The sequence below is a fragment of the Paramacrobiotus metropolitanus genome, unplaced genomic scaffold, assembly GCF_019649055.1.
Source record: "Paramacrobiotus metropolitanus isolate TYO unplaced genomic scaffold, Prichtersi_v1.0 Parri_scaffold0000029, whole genome shotgun sequence".
NCBI classification, from domain to species: domain Eukaryota; kingdom Metazoa; phylum Tardigrada; class Eutardigrada; order Parachela; family Macrobiotidae; genus Paramacrobiotus; species Paramacrobiotus metropolitanus.
The window spans coordinates 248,901-271,133 of record NW_026570249.1 but is presented as its reverse complement, the minus strand read 5'-3'; the positions used below and the strand labels follow the sequence as shown (position 1 = coordinate 271,133).

General features: G+C 42.5%; 2 protein-coding genes across 9 annotated transcripts; one reads left to right on the top strand and one right to left on the bottom strand.

The window, feature by feature from the left end:
- The first annotated feature begins 1,050 nt into the window (after positions 1–1,050).
- Positions 1,051–18,627, top strand: LOC129588324 (mucin-2-like). 6 transcript variants are annotated; one of them, XM_055482491.1, is made up of 11 exons: positions 1,051–1,289; positions 8,113–8,502; positions 10,585–10,831; positions 12,086–12,314; positions 12,656–12,777; positions 13,574–14,108; positions 14,268–14,459; positions 14,530–15,766; positions 16,101–16,679; positions 16,940–17,840; positions 18,171–18,627. In XM_055482491.1, the coding sequence occupies exons 2-11, from the start codon at positions 8,117–8,119 to the stop codon at positions 18,213–18,215; spliced, it is 4,473 nt and encodes a 1,490-aa protein (XP_055338466.1). In that variant the 5' UTR covers positions 1,051–1,289; positions 8,113–8,116; the 3' UTR covers positions 18,216–18,627. The 6 variants fall into 6 exon arrangements, with proteins under 6 accessions (XP_055338466.1, XP_055338463.1, XP_055338467.1 ...); XM_055482488.1 differs by lacking the exon at positions 1,051–1,289 and adding an exon at positions 5,485–5,914; XM_055482492.1 differs by lacking the exon at positions 1,051–1,289 and adding an exon at positions 7,079–7,304.
- Positions 18,622–21,793, bottom strand: LOC129588325 (mucin-2-like). 3 transcript variants are annotated; one of them, XM_055482495.1, is made up of 2 exons: positions 21,608–21,793; positions 18,622–19,879 (listed from the first exon to the last, which is right to left on the bottom strand). In XM_055482495.1, exons 1-2 carry the CDS (start codon positions 21,643–21,645, stop codon positions 18,808–18,810), a joined length of 1,110 nt encoding a protein of 369 aa, XP_055338470.1. In that variant the 5' UTR covers positions 21,646–21,793; the 3' UTR covers positions 18,622–18,807. The 3 variants fall into 3 exon arrangements, with proteins under 3 accessions (XP_055338470.1, XP_055338471.1, XP_055338472.1); XM_055482496.1 differs by lacking the exon at positions 21,608–21,793 and having other exon boundaries at positions 18,622–19,656; positions 19,762–19,964; XM_055482497.1 differs by lacking the exon at positions 21,608–21,793 and having other exon boundaries at positions 18,622–19,653; positions 19,762–19,964.
- Positions 21,794–22,233: the final 440 nt, after the last annotated feature.

Sequence of the window (22,233 nt, the reverse complement as noted above, 5' to 3'; positions counted from 1 at the left end):
CATCCTTTTTTGACCACCGAAATTTCCTTCCTCTTTTTGACCAAAAAATATTCCTTCCTTTAATTATTCCTTCCTCTTTTTGACCACTGAATTTTCTTCCTTCATTTATTCCTTCCTCTTTTTGACCAAAAAACATTCCTTCCTTTAATTATTCCTTCCTCTTTTTGACCACTGAATTTCCTTCCTTCATTTATTCCTTCCTCTTTTTGACCAAAAAACATTCCTTCCTTTATTTACTCCTTCCTCTTTTTGACCTTGGCCAAAATATTCGATACTTCTAGTGCATTTTCTCTATTGTTTTGCGTCCTGTTTTGTAGCATCGATTGTTCGTTTCGGGACGCCGTTGCAAAGCTGCAGCATGCAGAAAGTCATCCGTAGACCGTAGGTACTTCCTTAACTACACGCTGCGCTTATTTCGGTAGTGGGCACTGTTTGGCCACCGGATGTACTGCCCATTGATCGCATGGGCAACAAATCATTGAGCAGCGCAAATAAGTACTTCAGTGGGCACTTACCATATACTCGCCGGGTCGCCGGTGAGCGCTATCTTTGAAGTTTGACCACAACCCAAGCTTGCTTTTTTTCCGACTCATGGTGAATTTGGTAATCATAGTCCGGAGATTATGGACAATTGCCGTTTGACTTTCGATATACACATCAAGCTGTTCGTTAAACTGGACATGTACAACAGCATTTTAATAATATTGCTCGCATTCAGGTATATTCGTGCGTAGTACATGCCCTAATTTGATTACACCGTTTGTTATAGATGTTTCTCATTCATTAATGTTATCCGGCTCCTACGTAAGAGAACCTCGGGATTGGAATAAATGTAATCTTTATCTGGAACCTGGTGGGATAAATGCGTAATTGTACGAGGGTTGGGATATCATCAATCACACTTCAACAAGCCTGTTTCGCTGCGCAACGGAAGTGATGTATTCAGCTGTCGATTGTCGGTACGGAAATATTGCATTGTGATTGTTGTATGGGTACCGGTAGCGCCGCAGTCTGACCATTAAGCGCTCCCAAAGGATGCGAGTTTGCGAGTGTTGCCAACAGCGCTAGTCTGCAGGTGCCGCGCGCTTTAACGCCGACCTTCATGGTGTTGCATCACTATTATTAAACTTGTTTGATTGATTTAACCACAACGACCTTCTCCGGGATAATCTGTTTTCACTTCCATGTTAGACCGTGCTGCCGTTCAATTATGCTGGTTTATAATCAACACGGACATATTTTACTATTCGACAATACAAACGCATTGCGCTGGATGATAATGTTTCAAGGTAAACTTTGCGCACATGCATGCAAAATATCTTAATAATATCCAATTTCGATTTCATTTCTTGGTTTATTTTAACAAATATGCTCAAACGACAACATCTTTTTCTCGAAAGTGCTATTAAATCAACTTGTATGTATTATGCAAATTCTGCCAAAAATTTTAAGCTTTGCCCATGTACAGATAGGTAGTTATGTATCGCGCTTGCTTTCGTTCTACCGTATACCGCAAAAACGAATTTTCAGTAATTCAAGAAATCTTTCATTTTCACATACTCTGTACTGTTACCTATACAATTAAAAGCAAGAACATGCTGTAGACGGAGTGTGTATACAGCACAGATCTAGATAGTGCTGGATTGTATTATGTATAGTGAGCTCATCTTGAACAGGCGTAATTGTTTTATTTATTTTTGAACAAGCGATCTCCACTGTTACATGAAAATCTGGTTTCGATGCTTAAGTAGCCGTTTGAAAAAATACCTGGGAGTAAATAATATTACCAAACCAGTGGCGCTGGATTAGGATGTAAATTGTTATTGCGAGTAACTGGGTTAAAGAATTATTTCCATTCACCGAATATTATGTTATTAATGTCAACATGGCGATCAACAACGCAGTCTGTCACTGTCTGTGTGTTTGAAAAAGTAGCGAAGACAACCTTTTCTCGCAATACAAGGTAGAAAATATGCATTTTGCTATGTGCAATTATTGATCAACGATGTAGTAAACTGTTGCTAAAATATTTCGGAAATTTAAGTTATTTGGCAAAGCGCCATATATAAAGTCAGCATAATTTAAGCGTTAGTTGGTCATTACACTGTAATTGTTAATGTTTTGCAAATGTTAGATAAATTAAGATTACAAATAAATCGATTAGCTGATACCGATTGATGTACGTAACTGCAAGAAAACTGTATTCCGCATTATTGATCGTTGACAGTTGACTATTGGGAAACGTAAGATGTGAGTTGTTTGACAACCGGAAATGCAATTGCAGCTGATCAGCATCGATTTGCGTAGTGTTGCTAGTGCTAGGAGAGGAAAATGATATTCCAGTTAGACTAACGATTGTCCAATACAAACACTGGCATAGGTGACACACAGTGGTAACGTGCTTGGGTAAAGTTTCTCGTAACGTTCTGTCAGACAGCTCAAAGGACAAGATAAATTCGGCGACGAAAATTGATCCCTGATGCGCTGGTGCAAAACACGAGAGCGCGGTCGTGAACTTTGTCTAATATAAAAAAGCAGCATATTAAATCGGTCAGGACACCAGTAGAATTTAATATGCCATAATCCTATATTGATATCCGGCTGTATCAGACTTCATACGCCATTAACTAGGTAAATTGTCATTTCATCTTTAAAATTAGCCAGTTACAGTATTGGATCAACGATAAAACTTAATGGAAATGATTATTGACTTGTTGAGCCATGGTTTAAATGCATTTTGAGGAAACAGATTTCCTAAATTTCTGAAATGGTTTCGGGTTTGTACTAAAGAGCGTTAATTTCACATTTAACTTAGTGTAGACATACAAAATTAACCAGGTGTTAATATAAGTACAAAATTTGCCCATAAAAAGGTCACCATGCAGACTGCTACACAGGTGCAAATTAGTCTTACACTTTAACGACCACAACCATTGGAAGGATATCTGACTACTATATACTTCCTGCCATTTCCACAGAAAAATTTTGCTGTTTCATTGCAAAAAGTTTTTGCACTTGACTTTCAGTTTCTTTACACTTGAGAGTTGCGGTGTAGCGCTCGAGAACGTCGATTCGACTTGGAATTCGAAGGGTCGGTGTGTGCTACTTAACCAGAAACTGTCACTCACCGGAATGAGATGTTTCTAACCCCTATGTATATAATTTCTGGATGATAAAAATAAAAAAATTTATAAGTATATATGATAATGCCGATTAAAACGAATTGTGAATGTATGTATTATATGGCTTCCTACGACGGACAATGTACAGAGTACGACGATTTCTAGCTGCAGAAATAGCGCTATAATCCCCCACATCATCTCGTAGCGACTCTTTGACAGGTGAATGATTAGTAACGGACCATTGCAACTGCAAGGTTGTTTAAATTACACCTGAATGGTCATTGGTGCTGTGAGTTAATCCGTTTCGCTGTTGTTTGCGGTTTTCGCCGTCTGTCATGTTCTGGTTTTTTGAATTATGTAATTTCGGTTATTCGACATGTAGCTACAACGTACGGAAACGTAAGTGCATTTGGAAACAAAATAAGTATATTTTACTATTTGGCAGTGTCTGTAGCAACTGAAATTCGTAATTATTGTACTTCTATGCTGAAAAAAATTTTCTTTCCATAATGAAATGTTGCAAATTATTTTTGTCAGTAGAGTTAATAATTCAGATGCATAAGCTGATCACGATACGACTGGTTTCGATACAGCAGCAGCACTCGAGCCGGTGATAATTTGCCATTACGCACAACTGCGCTGAGCAAACTTATCAGATTCGTTCTTTTGCCATAAACCCTGCTACTATGGAAATACATCCTTTTAAACAATTTTTAAATTTTAAGCAATATTTATGTACAGCTATACGAGGCTCGAAGCAGCTCCATGTAAATTTTGGCAAAATGTCGTGTGATGCGCCCTCGTTTGATCGCATGTTAGTAACACTGGTCTGTAAAGTAGAAAATTAATACGAACGCGGAATTTATGAGAGTGCTCGAAACTGACGGGGGAATTGCAGACAGCTTGTGGTCTTTTTGCACTTATCATGATTCATGTCATAATTGGCCAAGAGACGCCGGCAGAAAGTTCTCACGCGCTTTCCCTTGTTAAATTTAAAAACCTAAATTGTTTGTTGCAAGCACAATAAACTTAAACAGTTACATGTGCGTTCATTATTCCAGTGTTACAAGTGTTACGAGACCGGCTAATTAAAATTTTGTGCGGCGCAGATTTTTATCAGTTTTTATAAGCTAGAATCTGTTAAGCCATGTGGCGGAACATGACACGTTTGGATTAACACACCGGATCATCCCTTAACTGTTTTAAATTTTGCCGAGCGATGCCGGACCACTTAAAAGTGCTTTTTGATAAATGATAAATTGAATTATTTGTAAAACTCAGGTGATGTCAAAAAATGTGTGATGTGCATTATCGTAATATTTTGGTATCCGACCGAAAAATACTCTTATGTACGGAGTTGTATACATGTGCATGTGCAACTCGGATTGTGCTTAGCGTAATAACTCGTCGTATGTTTATAATACAGTACTTCGGTTGCTTTTGGCCACAGAAACGGCATTTGTTTTTGCCACAATAGACACCGGGAACGTTCGTTAACACAAAAGTATAATCTGGACCAGCTGTACCCCAGAACTAAAGTGCACCAATTATCTTGAAAAAGGCCATTCCGTAGGATATTTTGTGATTCGATCCATAAAATCGGCATAATTGTTCGTTATCATAAGCAACATGTGATCGTTTATTGCGATGGCCCACGTGAATCTTTCGTGTATGTATACAATCTTCCCTTGTTAACCGTTTCGGCGATTAATAAAATTTGCTTTGATTATATGTTTAGTGATAGCAGTTATGTAGAATAACGTACCCGTACTGATTGATAGATGCATTCTTTACTCCTACGAGTAGTACTGTATATTCTAGGCTAAGGTTTATTACGGTATCGAAGTTCTTCTGTAGCGAACATGATTTTATGAATAAAAGTACCGCTTCTTATCGTCTTCCATTTTGCAAATGTATTTTAGTGGATGAAAGTGAACAGTGCCCGAAACCTTTCGTATTACATACTCTACATATTTTCATGATTAGTGTAGTCGAAGATAATTAAAACGTCTTTCGCAACGCTTTCTAAATTTCGAAATATAGAGGAGTACAACAGCCGCCATGTGGGAGCCAAGTAAAGTGGCACAAATTGTTGTTGATTAACTGCAACCTTGACTTGTTAACTAATTAAGAGCTGATAAAGCTTTCTTTACGAGCGTGATATTTAAGTAGCTAGGAGATAAGACTATCTATAGTAGCTGTCGATATGCGTTAACAACTACAGCTTACAAACACTTTTTTAATATTTATATGTACAATTGTACATGTCATATTACACTTATCGGCAATATTGCGCCCAAGGGCCAATAGCCAACTTTCCGATCGAACACACCGCCACAGGAATGGCATAGTATTGCTGCTGCTACAAGTGGAAAGCGCATGGTTCTTATCAGCAGCCGCGAAACTAAATATTTTAACCGATTTAGAGCTTCAAATGTTATCACAATTGTACTAAATATTACTGGAACAACGGCATTCCGAATCTATAGACGTTGCGGCCAAAATTCAGCGTGACAGTATTATCGGCACCGCAACCGGAAGTCCCTCCATGGTTATATGGTATTCCACTAAAGCGCAAAATACTGTATACCCTTAGCATGCGACAATAACTGTGGATCTTTGCCATATATTCGCATGAAACTTTTGTGATTCATGGTGTCATAGTAGCTGAGAATACTTTTTACGGTTAATTCAGGAATCCCCAATAACCGCAACGGAAAGATATCTAGTAATCTAGATATCTAGTAATCTACAGACTGATTTAAAATGGTGGACGTTGTCGATGGCGAAGGGTAAGCTAACCTGAACGAAAAATGCACAACAGTACTTTTTTTGAGAAAATATTGCTTTCGAAACGCTTGATGATTTGTCTGTACATATAATATACGCCACACACTTTTCCGGAGTAATGTGCAGTTTCGACAGAAAATGGTAGTGGCGCAGGTGTTATGATTATTGTCCGTGCGTAGTCGAAAATTACTTTCGAAATGCTATTATAGCACTAGATGCTTCCGCAAAAGGCAAACGTAAAGATTTTCTTAGCTAACATGTTAATTTATATTTTTTTATTACGGTCGGTTGCAAATGTTCGTTCATTTACAAAATGAAACTGTTTGCTCTAACCGTAGTCGTGCGAGGCCAACAGATGAGGTCAGTTTATTTGCAAAGCAAATAGCAAACTAACTCGTGTGGCCGTGCGGCGCTGATTAGATGCGGCTGAGGTTTTTTTTTACTGAAACATGTTGCAATTACATAACAGTCAGATACAAGCGCGTGGGATTCTGATATGTAGTTAGCATAATTGACGCATTATTGTACTGCTACTTGTACACACATTCATTCACACAATTTTGTACCATTAAAATGAGTGCATAACAGGTACTGTTTGAACTCATGTGTAAATGGCTACTATGTATTGTACTGTGCAATACTAATTAACGAAGTTTGTTTGCACCTATGCGACATTGTATTTTCTTCGATAATTGTTATTACAAATAGTAACTTCTGTACTCTGATTTAATATTATAACACAGTAAATGAGTTAACTGATCCCGGTATACAATAATCGCTATACTTCTGCTTGTATTAATACTCGTTTCAATTTCAGAGTGCTTATTTAATAATGGCTTTGCCGCCTTTAAAATCTTTGTAAAAACAGTTAGTGGGACAAGGAAAATTAACCTTATAACTAACTTAATTGACCGTCTTTTTATAGATAAAGAAAAATTTGCAGCTTATACAGATAAACGATAATGCAAACTGCGTAGGAATATACTTACTGTTAATTCAACAAATACGATGAGCGATTGATTTCCTTTTGTGTTCAACGATTTTAATCACGCAAGCTGCCGCCCGGAAGAGCACCAACTGTTCACTCGAACTGGACAGTGACACATGTCCATGCACTGTGCCGTTGATGCCAGCTTGTAGTAGTGGCTGGTTTGCATTTTTATTGATCAGAATGTCACCTTGTCTTCATATTTTTGATGATCTTGGATTCCCTTCCAATTTACGCTACGGATTTATAAGTCCAGTGTATCCGAGTAGACTAATAAGCTTAATCTTTATGATCCGTTATCGGGATTATTGCAGTGTGGACTGACTGCAGTTAACCTTGAATAGTTCTGCTGCCTGTTGGGTCCGTGAACAATCAGCGGATGCTGTGTGTTCACTGGGTTGTAAGTACGTTGAGCGCCGTTGATGCGTGGTTTCTGTTGAGTATCTGTATTTTGCGGACTTGAAAGTTTACTATCGCGATAGTGCTTCCAATTTCCTGTCTGCCGTCTCCGTGCTATAAATCAGCGCACTTTTATTGAGAACCTAGGTTCTTGTAACGTAAGTTGTAATGTTGTTCAAAACAGTGCGTTGCGATTCGCGAGACTGGTCTTCAGACTTCGGTGTGTACATTTGTTTACCACTAAACAGGTTGTTTTGGTCATTTTTATCGTTTTATGTAGGAAGACTTTTTAAAATCGATAATCTAGCAGACCAATTCCTTGATGTTTTTAACTCTGCTGTAGTGCTCATCAAAATAACATTTTTTCTCTTGTGGATTTCGTGTAAGTTTTTATATTGATAGTCAGTTTACTTTAGGCCTTGGAAACATTTCGGTGTAACTTCCAGTGTTAAACTTGCCTTTGCTGTAACTTACTAATTATTGGGACTATTTTTCTTTCGTGTACCTAAAGCTCGTATTCAAAATTATTGGCTGTTGGAATTCTGCGAATATCTGTATTATTTCTTGAAGGTATTTAACGAAAGCAAAACGAACTAGCTTTGCTGCCTTTACATTATTTCTTTTTATAATATTCGATTTTGTGAGCGTTCGTTAACAAATTGATTACGCAGTACGTATTTTCGCACACTCCAGTTCACTGATCAGAAAGCATTTCGCAGCAGATTGTGGAGACTATTAACGCTTTACTGGCGATTTATCAATGGAACCACATCGATCTGGCGACATTTTTCTGTATTAAAATCTGTTGAACAGGTTGATGGAGATGCATGCCGGCACAACATCCTCGCTGAAGCGTGCGGCGCCCACTCCGCCGGAAATGCTGCAGCCGCGTCACGGCGGCGGTGGTGCAGCTCCGCCCCAGGTAGCGCCTCGCCGCATCTACGCCGCACAGCATCAGCCTCCCGTCGAACGCAACGGGCATATTATCGCGCAGTCACCGGACACGCATTCCGATTACACTCCCTCCGACACATCCGTGCATGAAGAACAGACGGCCAGGATGATGCTGGAACGGGAGAACAGCGGGGTGGTGGTCAGTGGGCTCAGCAGTCGCCGGTCCAGTGGCTCCGAGAGGGATGACACGCTGACGCTCAATGTCATGCTGCCCAGCAAGGAAACGGTGCCGTTCCAGGTCAATAAGCGGTGAGTTATTAATTGCTGCATTTTTAAAATTTTTTCTGTTATTAAATTACAATAAACTAATAAATTGGTCCTTAATACAAGCGTCATCCCAAGCCGATTCGGTGATCCTTTCTCCGCTGTTTATTCTACCTTTATTTGAATTTACTGTGAAATTAAGTAACGCTCTTCTTAAATTTTTTTACTCACCCGAACTGCAATAAAACTGCTAATTTGGACTAATTACTGAAGGACCAAGGAATTATGAAATTAATCGTAATTCGTAGCATCTTCAAGCATATTTGCGGAAGTTATGTATGTCATAAAGCTTTGTCACTTTCGGAATTTTCTCGGATTCTTAGGTTAAAACGTAGAGTTTACCCCATTTCTCGCGTTCGATTCTTGTTGTTAAGAATTAACTACTTTTCTGAAGACTTATTTGAAATTGAGCCACAGTCTCCTGGAAAGGATTACCTTGACAAAATTTTTATTAGTTGTAAATACTAAACAAAAACACTGGTTTTTTAAAACAGTGTATCTGAAACCGATAAGTACAGCCAAAGAATAATAATCTTTAATCAGTGGTACAGGTAGTTTATGATTATATGCGGAGATGCAAAAAGAATGTTGCTGTGAAAACTTAACTCCAGCTTAGCCTATTTTATTATTAACCACCTCAGCGCATTTGAACGCAGTGTAATGGGTGTAATGTGCATTGTTGTTCCAATCGATTTGCATGCAGCGTGTAAATTTTCCTGCTTGCGTTATGGGCGATTGCTTCTGTTTTAAAATGCTGATTACAAAATTGTGCACGGTGTGTCTATCGTGTGAGTATGCCGTGTATTGTCCGTTGTGCGTAGCATCCCGTGGAAAAGCGCTCAAAAACTGTGCAAACATCGCATATTGGTGTAATTCGATGAGCGTTTATTTATGCAAAGCTGCTTTATGCATGGTGAAGAGCATCGGTGACACTTGAGAGCTTCGCGATATTGTGCTAATAATGCTAACGTTAATGTGGTTATGACATTCAGCTGTAATATGTCGGAATTGGCTTATTTTTGTTGTATTACGAAAACCCCGTTCGGATTAATGAGATTTCCGGACGATTACCGTCTGAAATTTGAGCAAGTAACAACAAAAAATATAATATTTGAAACTTCAGGAACCTTACCGCTTTAAGCAGCATTCGTGGCACATTCAGATTTTGGTCAGTATAGTATATAGTTTTTCGCGCGGTATAATCTTTCTAGTACTAACAATATTTTAGCGTCAGGTTGGGATTTTACACTGGATTGCGTTACCACAGTGCCGTCATCCCTGTAAAAAGCCTGTCCGTGTAATACGAGCTTGTAGACTCAATGTAGAGATAAAATTTTATATGAAAAGCGGAATGTTATAGGCATTTACAGAAGATGTGCGGTGTATTATCTGATTTGGTAAGCAACAAGTTCGAATATTTCTATAATTGTATTTGAATCTTGGGTTCGCATTTCTGTATTGTGTGTCGTTATAATAATGTGTGGCATTGTTTAGAATTTTTATTTGATATCTTCGTTCGTCTATATCTAATTCGGTACTGATCAATTAGAAATTTTTGCTGTTTGCAAATATTTAATTCGTAATTTTGGCTTCTGTTGCTTATTGTCAATGCATTTTTACATGTGCGTTCTTAAATGCTTTGAAGTAAAGTTTGTTTTTTGGATAAATAGCTTTGTCCGTTGCACATTTCTAATGTCAGTATCATAAGATTCATAACTATCGGTTGTAGATTGTTCGAACTGTTGAGTCAATATGTACGAGTAATATGTAGTTATGTACCGGTATTTCCTGCGAAAAAAGTTTTGATCATAATACGACTAATCGCACTATCGCAGTGTGCAGTTTTATGGACAGGTTGATTGATAATGCGGAAACATTTGGAGTTTAATTGGGTGAAATTAATCTGTATTTCCCATTGAAGTTTGACCATAGTGACATAACCCCAAGTGTGTAAATTACAAGTAATTATTGTTATTTGATGTTTGTATTGTACCGTTTGATCGATCCCCACAATTATTATATCTCGTTCATTTCATAACAGCACTTGAGTGTGTACCTGGTTAACAGAATGCCGTTGATGGACCTTTTGATACATGTGGCGTCCACTCGGCATTTCAACCCATCGGATTACGCTGTGTATAACCCCAACGCCAAATATCCCACCGCACTGACGCCCAACATTCCGGTCGGCGAACTCAATACGGACGCCGTACAGATCGTCCCCAAGAGTAGCCCACTGTTGCATACTCTCAGCAAATCCAAGCCGGCATCGACGAAGAGCAGTATGCGATCCAATCGCGAAGAACCATTCGAGGTATGATAACAATAAGCATAGTTAATCTTGAACCAGAAGGGTTTAGGCACCACCTTGTTTGTGCATGGAATACGGCACTAATTCGCAAAGACTGAAAAAGCCGTAGTTCGAAGGTGGTTCTATAAATTATCGAAGGTTTAGGAAGATGCGCGAATATTAAAGGACAAAACAGTGGTAAAGATAGTGACAAATGGACGTGTTATTAAATAATGATAGTAGTCTTTTTTATACGTAAAAGTGGATACGCACAGTACATTTTGACTGCGGTTCTGGTGGCTTTGATTAAAGGCGCATCTGAATGCGTGAATATTGGATTTTTTGCTTTCCTGTTCTTGCTACCGTACAACTTCTTTTTTTCTGAGATTACTGAAGATGCTTCAATTACGAAGTACAGAAAATTTTTAAGACAAAGTACTCCTCGTGCACTTCGAATTTTGGGCAGCTAGTCTTACTGACTAACCATAAGTATTAGAGGCATACATTCATCATTTCATGTATAGTGCGATTTTTTCGCCGGTCTGCAGTATATGTTCTTCAAAAGTTTAATTAGTAACTTGAGGTGTTCTCATGGGATTCCTTACAGCGACAATCTAAGTAAACTGACTACAACCGCTAACTGTCCATATTTACCCCTATTACGCTGGCAGTGTTGCGTACATTGTTGACCAAATTCCCGTTCACACTTCCGTTTCCGCACTGGAAGCTGCCGCATTACGAGACGAAGCAGTTTACCTGACTAGTCGTTATCGCAAACGATTTCCCATCCTCTCGATCTCGAGCGACATCGCAAATCTCGTTCGGGGTGTCGACTCTTGCGAGCATCGCTCTTGTTGTAGACAAAAAAGCGATGTGGATCTACATTCAAACGTAGGGGGAACTATCATATATTCAGTATGTGTTTGTGAGAGAGAGGGAGCCCTACACCGTTATCGAACACCGTCAGCTGTCCAGCCATCATTATTGGAAATCTGTCAAAACTCGTTTACTTGAGATTGATGGTTAAGGTTGGGCAAATTTGCATTCAAGTTTCATCGTCTCTCTGTTGTTTCCACGAGGCGCACGCGTACCCATTGGTGGTGTTGAGGTCTCGTCAACCCCGCACTACGGTAGTGTATACACTGTACAGTACAGCGGTGCAAAAGGTGCATTGGTCACCTGTTTGTGCATTTATTGGGGTAGCCGGTTAAGCAGTCATTTAGTGATTTAGCTGTGGCCGCTAATGAAAAAAGCCCCCAAGTTGAGTGTCATTTACAGAAAACCTTCCGTTTACAAATTAACCTCCCACATAAACAAATGATGGTCCTACGTGTGAGCGGTAAGCAGACCTACAATGATGTACTGGCGGATATCTGCCGTGAAAAAGGCTTCAATCCGACGGCCTATACGTTGCGGCATCCGAACAATCCCCAACAGCCGCTGGATATGTACCGGCAGCTAGCTGAGGATCGGATCAATGAGATAAATCTGGTCCCGTCCTTTCAAGGTAAGACAACATTCTCGCCATTGCTGATCGGGCTTTGTGTTTTATACTGTAACCAGTTGCAGTGTTACGTATTTTTACGCAATGCCGTTTTTTAATTGTCGTGCATTTTGCGCGAGTTTTCAATGTCACGTTGACGAGTTTAGCGGATGTGAAGTTTATCTACTGGACATTGCTGTCACAGTCATTGGATTGCTTCTAATGCGAAGCTAATTTGAATGGGATTTCTGCAATCTATTAAATTTTCTGGTTAATTCTGTTACATAAAGATTCATAATAATATTATCGATGGAATATTTGAGTTTGATGTTTAAAGTATTAAATTATTGGATTTGCTTGTGCAGATACGATTGCCCGGCATAGCAAACGCTTTACACCAAACTCCGGCATCGATATGGAAGTGCCAGAAAAGCAGGAGAAAAAGCGCGGATTTGATTTATTCCGATTATGCCGCAAGAAACGCGTGGTAAGTTCACGCTTGCATGGTCTATCGTATCCGCTTTGGGACATAAAATTTTTGCGGTAACATGCTCCAAATCTAATGAGCGTTACGATGCGTGTAGTATTAGTAATTGAATTTCAATTGGTCATCGCTTCATTGGGAACAATTAAATCGTTTATTGGTGTTAACTGATTGACAAAGTTTAGAATAACATTTGTCTACCGAGGGGTGATCTGATCCACTTGATCGATTCTCCCTTTAAGTGTTTATACAATCTCCAGTCTCTCAAAAAATAACTGAAGCTCATTTCCATATGTCTGTGTCTACTCGAGCTGACCTTGAACACCTCCACTTGAGAATGTATAACGGACGCTGAAAATGAGCTGACACTGATCCGATTACCCCTTTCGTTGGCAGCGTAAATTATACTCCCTTTAATCCCAGACTAATTCTTTAAATATTTTCGAGTGCGTTACACGTTGTGAAAGCCTTCTAGTCAATAATCCTGCCGTCAAGGAGCGGTAAGTGTACAAAATGTTGTGAAATAATGGTCGAAAATATGAAAGGTTTTTGTATGTTTGTATTTCGGCGAGAACGACAGCTCCATACTTGGCAGATTTGATATTGCCACTGGCAGATTTAGTCGAATTTCTAGAAGATTTGCCAGCCATTGAACTACGAAATTTTCTGATTTTGCAAAACTGACAGTGGTATAGAATAGCGTGTCCTGTAGCGTGTAAAATTTGTTTATTTTTTTACGTTCTTAGCAGTTTGTGCCCCACTTTTCAAAAGCGCTTGATAAAAACCCAGTATTTTTCAGGTAACCAGTCAGTTGACCGCTGCCAATGTCCCGCCATCCGGCAACCCCTTAAAATCCAGTAAACACATCAGTAAATCCATATCAACCCTTGCGGAGATAGCTCCACCGGTAGTGCGGGAACCATCAAAACCTACCCGCAGCAGTAAACGCCACGCTCCCGCACCGCCCCCTCCCGGACCCGTTCCGCTGACCACCGAAATCCCTGTCCGTACGCGGCACCACTCGGAATCCAGCGGCTACGATGAATCGCTCGTTCTCAGCAATTCGCCGGAACGCGACGATCACATGATTTCCCCTCCGGTACAGATCGCCGACGATCTACCGGATAAGAGCATCATCATCGCCAAAATGCCGGTGTCCGCCCGCAGCTCGACGTCCACGCCGGACTCCGGACTAAAGAGCGCCAGCGAGACGGTGGTCAAAGTCGGTACCCAAATTTCGAAAAAGAAGGCGCCCGCGCCGCCGCCCCCGCCTCATGACGAGCCACCGAAGGAAAGCGTTACGGCGAAGGATAGCGCCGTTGTTATTGACCAAGGTACGTCATGGTATAGTTTGTACAGTCCTTGATTATGTCGGGTACGGGTTACGATTGCACAATATTCCACTGGGGGATTATGTTATACGAGATTGTGGTGAATGGTGTGCGATTAAATCAACACAGCGCCAATGCATAAAAGACGGTGTTTGTGTGCAGGCCGGAGCCGTTCGACCAGTCAGGCCAGTGTGCACAGCGTGCCGGCGCCGGCGCTGCCGCCGATGGATGCTGCAACCAGTGCGTCGATAAAAGCTGACGCTGTCGGCGTGGATAGTCGGCGTTCGTCCGATAGCAGTCACAAAACAGTCAGTGATGCCGTGTCAACGGCGGTTGTTACCGCGGAAAACAAATGTACGATTTTTCAATTAATGACGTTGTGCGCTGCTAGTACAATGCTGATCATTGCAATGCCTCGTTGCAGTGTCGGATGGGCAATCATTGGGCGATGACCTGAGCACCACGAGTTTCTCCTTCGAGCACGGCCGCGACAACGGGCACGATTTCGATGAGAGCTCCGTGGACGGCTCGATGGATATCCACAATGAGATTCACCAGATTGCGGTGGCCGAAGCGGAACGCGACGCGGAATCCCACAGTCCCCACGCCAGTCACCTTGGAAACTGGGAGGGCATGGACGGGAAATTCCGCAGTAATTCGTTGGCGGAACTGCGACGTTCCTATGCCGCATCCACTTCGTCGGAAGAGTCGGGATCGAATTGGGCCGGGGAGACCACCACCACAATGGTGGAGGTGGATCGCGATACCATGTCGCTTCCCGTACATTCTCCCAAGAACGATGACACGTCCAGTCTGGAGCCGGAGAAGGACGAACCAGAGACGGTGGTGGTGCAGGCGGCGTCACCGATGCGGCGGCTTATTTCCGGTAACTCGACACCAGACTCGGGAATCCATTCCCAACGGGCGTCTCTAAAAGAACGAGTTCCCGATAATCTGGATACGGAAGTCATTCATTCTCCGAAGCCATCTGTATATAAAACTGAAACACCTCCAACCTCCCCGAAACTGGTGGTAGACGTGCCGCCTTCGACACCCAAACCTGATTCAGTTCCATCTTCGCCGGTGTCCAAGACGCCCTCGCCGGACACTTCGAAACCTTCCAGCCCCAAACCCCTCTCTCCCCCGTTAATAATATCAACCGCAGCAACACCCACCAATATTCCGTCCCCGTCTCCGAAGCCGGAAATCACAGTGGACGCTGTGCGGACGGATTCCCCGCCCAAGTCAGTCACTCCCAAGCCGACGCCACTGCATTTGGCTCCGACACCCATACCGGTAGGTGACCGGCTAAGTGAACCACCCTCCCCGTCGCCTTCGGTATCATCGGTCGTCAGCAATGCGCCGACGTTGCCGGAAAGCACCCCGCCGCCGGTGCCGTCTTCTAAACCGGTTATGGTCTTCCCGCCGCGGTCTCCGGCACATGTCAGTATTTCCTCCTTCAAAGATCAGCAGCCGAATAGGTACAAGGAGATCATTGCGCAGCAGTCTCAAACACCGTATGAGTCGGCAGTGGATTTGCCCAGCACAGCGTCTTCCGAATCATCGGCTGCGGTGCTCTTGAAACGTGATGATTTACTGAACAGAAAGACTGTGGATTTTGGACGATTCAGTACTATGCCATCTTTGGGTCAAGCTAACAGGTAATTGATTAGTTAATACTGTATACTTTTAATAGTCGTTTACTGGCCTTATTATATAATTTATCGCGTAAATTATTAAAATCCAATTATGAAAGGCTGCGCTAATAGACGCAAATTAAAATGATTCAAGTTATAAGTACTGGCTTTGATTTTATAATTCATACATGCAAATCTTTTGAATCGAACTTTTAATTTTTGAGAATGTTATAGAGTTAGCAGTATGTAATAAATACTGGTAACTTGATGCTTGATTTTGGCATTTTATAGAATGAAAGTGCATTTTCAGTTTAATGGTTTGCGCATATTTGGAGCTAACAGTGTTCATTGTTTTTAGTGCTCCACCACTTGTCTCCAACTTGACAAGATCGGAAGTGCTACCCAGTGCGAGTTATATAAAATCGGAACCTAAGAATGTGGAATCCGACATCTCTCGGGCCTTGTCTCGGGAAGAGCTGATGAGAGAGATGAGAACCGTCCAGCAGTGGATCAGCGACATCAACACCCAAATGGCTACTATCCAGTTGGGCGGCACCATCACCCCAGAGAACTTGGTTCTCATCGCTGATAAACAGCGTCTTCTGCAGGAGCATATGCAGCGTCAGATTGTTTTGACTCAGCAGTTACTGGAGCAAGATGAGAAGACCACTAAAGACAGCAAATTTAAACGCCCACCCAGCCCGACGCGTCCCGTTCATCGATCGGTGGTGCCTAACCCCGCGCTTCCCATGCCGAAAACGGTGGGCGGCGTGCCTTATTCTGAGATTGTCGCGTTACCGCGAAAGAATCCCCATACCCCGGTATATTCATCGGTTATGGCGGATGATATGGAACGAAAAGGTCGCGGTGCTGGGGATGAGATTCGGGAGAGCCGGTCCCGACTGCGAGATAGCTGGGTGACAGACACATCGAGAAGGTCAGTAAACCAAATAAATGCAGAATATGTTCAGCAACAGAATGCCGTGTCAACTTTAAACACCTAAAGGAACTACAGTAGTAGCCTGTATTCAGGATTTAAATCGTTTACTTGCGATAGAATACATTAATTTAATCTTTACTTAATTCACAAGATTTATTAATCACATTCTATTATCCCACTTTTATTAACCAGCAAATTTTATATTATTATATTTTCTCATGTAAATTTAATGTTATATTATCAATCTGATTTCTTAGGTTTGAGTCTCCCAATCGCAGCTTCGATGCCGCTCAATCCTCGCAAGATGGCCACACGATGACAACCCGCATCAACATCTCAACGGGCACCCAACCGACGCAATCGGATATGAATCCCACATTCTCCTTCTCCACCACTCGCGCTCCGTCTGCATCCGAATCGGAGGCGAGAGAGAACAAACACTCCCCTTCGTCCTCTGTAGAATATTCCCGTAATTTCGCTAACATCCCGGTAAACCGCCGGACCTCCCAGCAATTTGCCGGCATGCCGTCCGTTGTGGCTTCCGTCAAACCCACCCCGGTGCAACCGGCAGTCCGCCCCCCGGCACAGAACACCGCCAACCGCTTATCCTACCACGGTGCGACGAATCAGCGCGATTGGAAGACAGATACACTGACCAGCGGCGTCCGTAGCCGGGCCGTGGAGGATTCAGTGGAAACACCGCCTGTCGAAGAGCCGACGGTCAAAAGCAACCGCTTCAGTTATCACGAAGGCGGTGCACCGCGGAAGAATACCGGCCCGTTGCGGGCGGTCAATACCCCCGAACAGTCGACCATCGGGAGCACCAGTACACTGAATACGGAATATAAAGAGGATCCGATTGACAGTATTGTGCGCAGCTGGAAAAGTGGAACACCCACACCGTACCATCATGTGAACGTTAGTCCGAGCCGTGCTGGGACGTTGAGGAAGGACCCGGTGGTCGTTCGCGATGAAAATAAAGTACCCTTGCCGCCACCGGCGCCTCCGCTTCCGCCAAAGTTGCCGGAAATGACGCGAAGTGTTTCGATGCCTATCAAGAAAAGCAGTGAGAATATTTCAGCTGCCAAGTCGCAGCAGGACATGAAGTCGGAGTTGATGGATGAAATTAAGAATTTTTCTGTGAATTCTTTACGAAAGGTATGTCGATTCTGGTTTTTCTAATATTTGGCGTTTGCAGTATGCAACATTTTGCATATCAGCTGCATAGCTAAAGTACGCAAAAATTTTCTCAAAATAAAAGTGAACTTTTTCCATAACCGGAAAGGTGAGTACATCTGAGTAACATAACACACTCAGAGTAACATCTGAGTAACATCTTGCTTACGTTAGTATTATTTTTTGCACCGTTTTTGAGTATTTTATCCTTTTTATGTGAGAGATGGATTGGCCAGCGTAATAGATGGTCAGGTTATTTTTAAAAAAATCCAAATAACGTTATTTTTTGTTTGACGTGTTGTTTTCTGTTAGGTGCCTGCATCGACGCAGAAGAGTTGGGTTCCAAAGATTCGATGAGGGACAACCTGCATCTGCTTCAGTGTTTTTATATCAGACAAGAGCTTTCCTAATTGCCGCTTTTTGCTTTTTTTACAGAATGCACTATTTTATTTTTGAATATTATTATTATTTTGGTGGTTAGGTCCAGGTTTGGCACAATCGGTACCCGTTTCTAGAATGGTGGTGTTTTGGTTTAGGAATGTCTGTGAGCAGGTGTTTTGTTTAGTAGTAGGGTTGTGATGGACGTTGTACCGGTTTCTACAGTAGTGGCTTAATTTTGTGATTTTTTGTATGTGCGGCGAATTCGGCAGTGCGCATGGTTTGATTGGTGCATAAGCTACTCAAATTAATATCCTAAAAAATTTATTCTCGCATGATATTGACAGAATTATGAATTTATGGTAAAAACAAGAACAGATTTGACATAGAAGTATTTTTTTGTTTCATAGCAGTGAGCGAGCAACAAATGTGCGTTTCCATACCGCAGTGCAACAACCGTGTTAAACGATCCATATTTATTAGCAGGCTAATAAAGCATTAATTGGTACAGTGTCATCATCACAGCATTAACAAAAAAACAACCAAAAAGCATGTTGCAGATTCTGTTGACTCATTTACAAACCATCTTACATTTATACATTCCCTGGTTATCCGCAGATGCCGGCATCTGCGAGTTAGTATCGACGGATTCGTCCCGGAAACGTCCTCGCGGGCCGAAACCGAAGAACGGTCCACGCCGGAAACCGAAGGGTCCAAAGCGGAATGGCCGCGGACCGAAGAACGGTCCATAACCAAAGGGCCCGTAACCAAAGGGTCCAAACGGTCGCCGGAATGGTCCGAAAGGAAACGGTGGGAAGAAGGCCGGGTAGGGTCCGTCATACAGATCCGGATCGGTGTGATCGATCACAAACGTGTCCGGTTCATTGGTCTCCTCGGTCACAACCGGCGCCGGCTGCTGCATGTTCTGAGTGTTCTCGGGTTCCTTCGGTGTCACCTCGACTTTCTCACATTCAACCCGGCATTGAGGCGCTGCGGAAGGCATTGTAGTGGGCATCGGCGGCATTGCTGTGGTGGGCATAGGTGGCGTGGCAGTGGTGACAGTTTGACCGGTGGCAGAGGTCACCGTAGTGGTCTCAGCGGTGTTTGCCGGCGTGGACGAGGCACTCGTGGCGGTGACCATGGTGGTAGACGTTACCGTGGTTTCCACCGGCATCGACGTGGTACCTTCTGTGGTCCCCTGCGTGGACTCGGACGCGTTGGTGGAGGTCTCCTCGGACGTCCCGGTCGGCTCTGGTGTTGCCGGTGTCGGTGGCGTCCCTCGAGATGCTGTGGTCCCGCTCTGACCCGGCATGCCGGTCGATGAGGTCACCACTCCTTCTGATTGGAAAGGCGTCGCTCCACCGCCGCCTCCGGTGGTTGGGGTCACCGTTTCCGGCATAACAGAACCGTTGGACGACTGCTGGAACGGTTGCGGCATGTTAGACGGTGTATCATCGGCGCAGGTCACAACTGATACGGGCGCATCGGTAGTGGTCATGATAGACGTCGCTGATGTTGCGCTTACCTCTGTAGTTGTGGTGGCGTCGGTGGTAATGGCGTCATCGTTCAAATCATTGTTAAAGTCACCATCAAAGGGATCCAGATCACTCAGATCAGACATCTGACAATTTACCACCGACAAGCTAAAAACTGAAAAGGTCAAGAACGTAAAACGTAAAAGATCCATGGCTGTGTAGTTATCACACCACGCTGCGCAAAAAACTGGAATCAAATATGCCGAACTTTTGCGCACGAAATTAAACTGACAAAAAAATTTGATCAACGAAATCCGTCCGTTTTATCGTGCTCGTAAATCAAGTAAGTACAAATTAGCAACGCAAATATGCTTCGTAGTTTTTACTCGGTATGTACAACCGTTAGTGGCGCGACTTCTTTGTTCCGGTATCCGTAAGCTGGTACATAAGTATTCACAGTTTTGTAATTTGCGCAACGCGATTTAATTGCAAAGGTGTTCTTGGTAGATATTAATATTTGATCGTCGATCCACGATTCTTTGTCAACAGTTCTCGTAGAAAGCATTTCTATTATTGTACTGGATCTTAACTGGTAAATGAAACTCTTGCTCACACAGTCTCACACTATTAAGTATTAACACTAAGTAAAGTTCAATTGGTTATTACTTTGTATTTATTCTGATGCGACACATGCAACGAACGGAGGATTTCGCTGCTTTATTCTGTGCCCAGTGTCCGTCTTACAGATATGTATTTTTAACTTTTTGTACTTTAAATATTGAAATGTAAAGGTAGAAGAGCCATTAAACTTCTTGTGATTATTCGTATATCTATATACTATACTGTAGTATTAAATTTTAGTATTGCACACCTTCTGAAATTTTAAAATGAAAACAGGAACAGTTGACAGGGTCACACTGTACACACTACAGCGGATGACGAAATCGAATAACGAGTAAGATACAAAATGTATTTGATTAAAACGTTTCACGATTCAGATTGAGTGACCATATTCATAATAATAATTTTCAATTTACACGGCAGTGACTGTACAATCGTACGTCAGATTTATAGAAGTACTTTGTACAAGCCCGTTTTCAAACCTGTAGACCGCTGTAAGCCCGACGCAGTGAATAAGCGCACAGTTAAAGGCTAGATTTTATCTGTTCTACACTGGATGCATTGGCGTAGAGCACTCAGTCTCATACTTGTCTCTCACTCTCTCTCACACACCCCTCACACCGCAGTGGCGTTAATGACCAAAACGCCGTGACGTGCCGAAGCACCTTGAATGGCTCAAGCCCACGTTTTTCAAATATCCCGCTTACAGCGGTCTACAGGTTTGAAAACGGGCTTGTATGTACAGTCTACATAATACATAAAAATATAGGATGTCACATTTTAATGAATTTTACCAACACGCGCTTTACAGCAATACATACATAAACTAGCGGTGGTTTGCGAACCACATCATTGCACGAGCGCGAGCGCCAATACCACTGGGAAATGGTATTGGGATTGTGGAATTGGAAAAGCGTGACGTACGCTCTTCGTGGCTTCAGACAAATTTTATGCTCTTGACGAAGACTTATTGATGATTCTCGCCAGGATGGCGCCTAGTGGCGGTTGGGAGCCGTGCGACTCAGGTGCGACGGGAAGTTGTCGTAGGCCCATAGAAACTAGTGCTTATTTCGGCACTTCTTAAACAGCGCGCGTTCGCAAACTGTACTGTTTGTTAACTGGACAGATACATGAAAATTTACAGAAAACCATCCTCTGCAAACAAGGAAAAAACGTGTGATAAAAGTCTCTGTTCGGGGCACATACGGTAGGTTTTCCGGTGACGGTATCGGTATGACTCACCACAAATTTACCGTTTTTCTGCCTGTACCGTACCGTAGATAACGATAGAAAGCGTTGGTATCGTTGGGCATCTCCGGTAGAATCTTGTGAGCCGTGGAATTAGTGGATTACCGTTTTGTCAAAACAGATAAGCACTTAAAACATCGCTCTATTTAATAAATATTTTGAGCAAGCATAAAAGAGAAATAACATCCAGAAACAATTTATTTTGTGGGGGACTAAAACACCAGAAGTCGTCTGTGTACTCAAACTGCCTCCCCACAAGCGGTTGGTCACGCTCTTGCAAATTCACTTCACAATTTTTTATTTAGTGAGACCGGACCGAGCCCGAGCCGAACTGTGTATCGAGCGTTATCGTTGTGCTTAGCGAACACACAAACTTCTAACGGTGATGAAAACTATGACGGTAGGCTACTGTTATGGTTACCGGAAAACCTACCGTGTGTGCACGTGAGTCTGTGCTCTGATCCGATCCTGCTGGAGGGTTGGGATGTGTGATATTCGTGTAATTCAGTTCATTTTATGGACTCTACGTATTGCTCGGTGGCAGCGTTTTGCACATCCATCCACTCTCTAACTCTCCCGAAATCCACTGGAAGTTGGAATTCGGAACTGTAATAGCGCTTCTGAGCGTACGAAGCACACTGCAATAAAATGAA

What these genes read in the sequence shown, in the direction of transcription:
- LOC129588324 (XM_055482488.1), top strand. Translation starts at nt 5,889, where the DNA reads ATGGTGGACGTTGTCGATGGCGAAGG. An exon ending in TATGCCGCAAGAAACGCGTG is followed by an intron (nt 12,778 to 13,573) that starts GTAAGTTCACGC and finishes AGTATTTTTCAG; the next exon opens with GTAACCAGTCAGTTGACCGC. An exon ending in CTGTGAATTCTTTACGAAAG is followed by an intron (nt 17,841 to 18,170) that starts GTATGTCGATTC and finishes GTTTTCTGTTAG; the next exon opens with GTGCCTGCATCGACGCAGAA.
- LOC129588325 (XM_055482495.1), bottom strand. Translation starts at nt 21,645, where the DNA reads ATGCCCAACGATACCAACGCTTTCTATCGTTATCTACG. An exon ending in GCTTTCTATCGTTATCTACG is followed by an intron (nt 19,880 to 21,607) that starts GTACGGTACAGG and finishes TTCAGTTTTTAG; the next exon opens with CTTGTCGGTGGTAAATTGTC.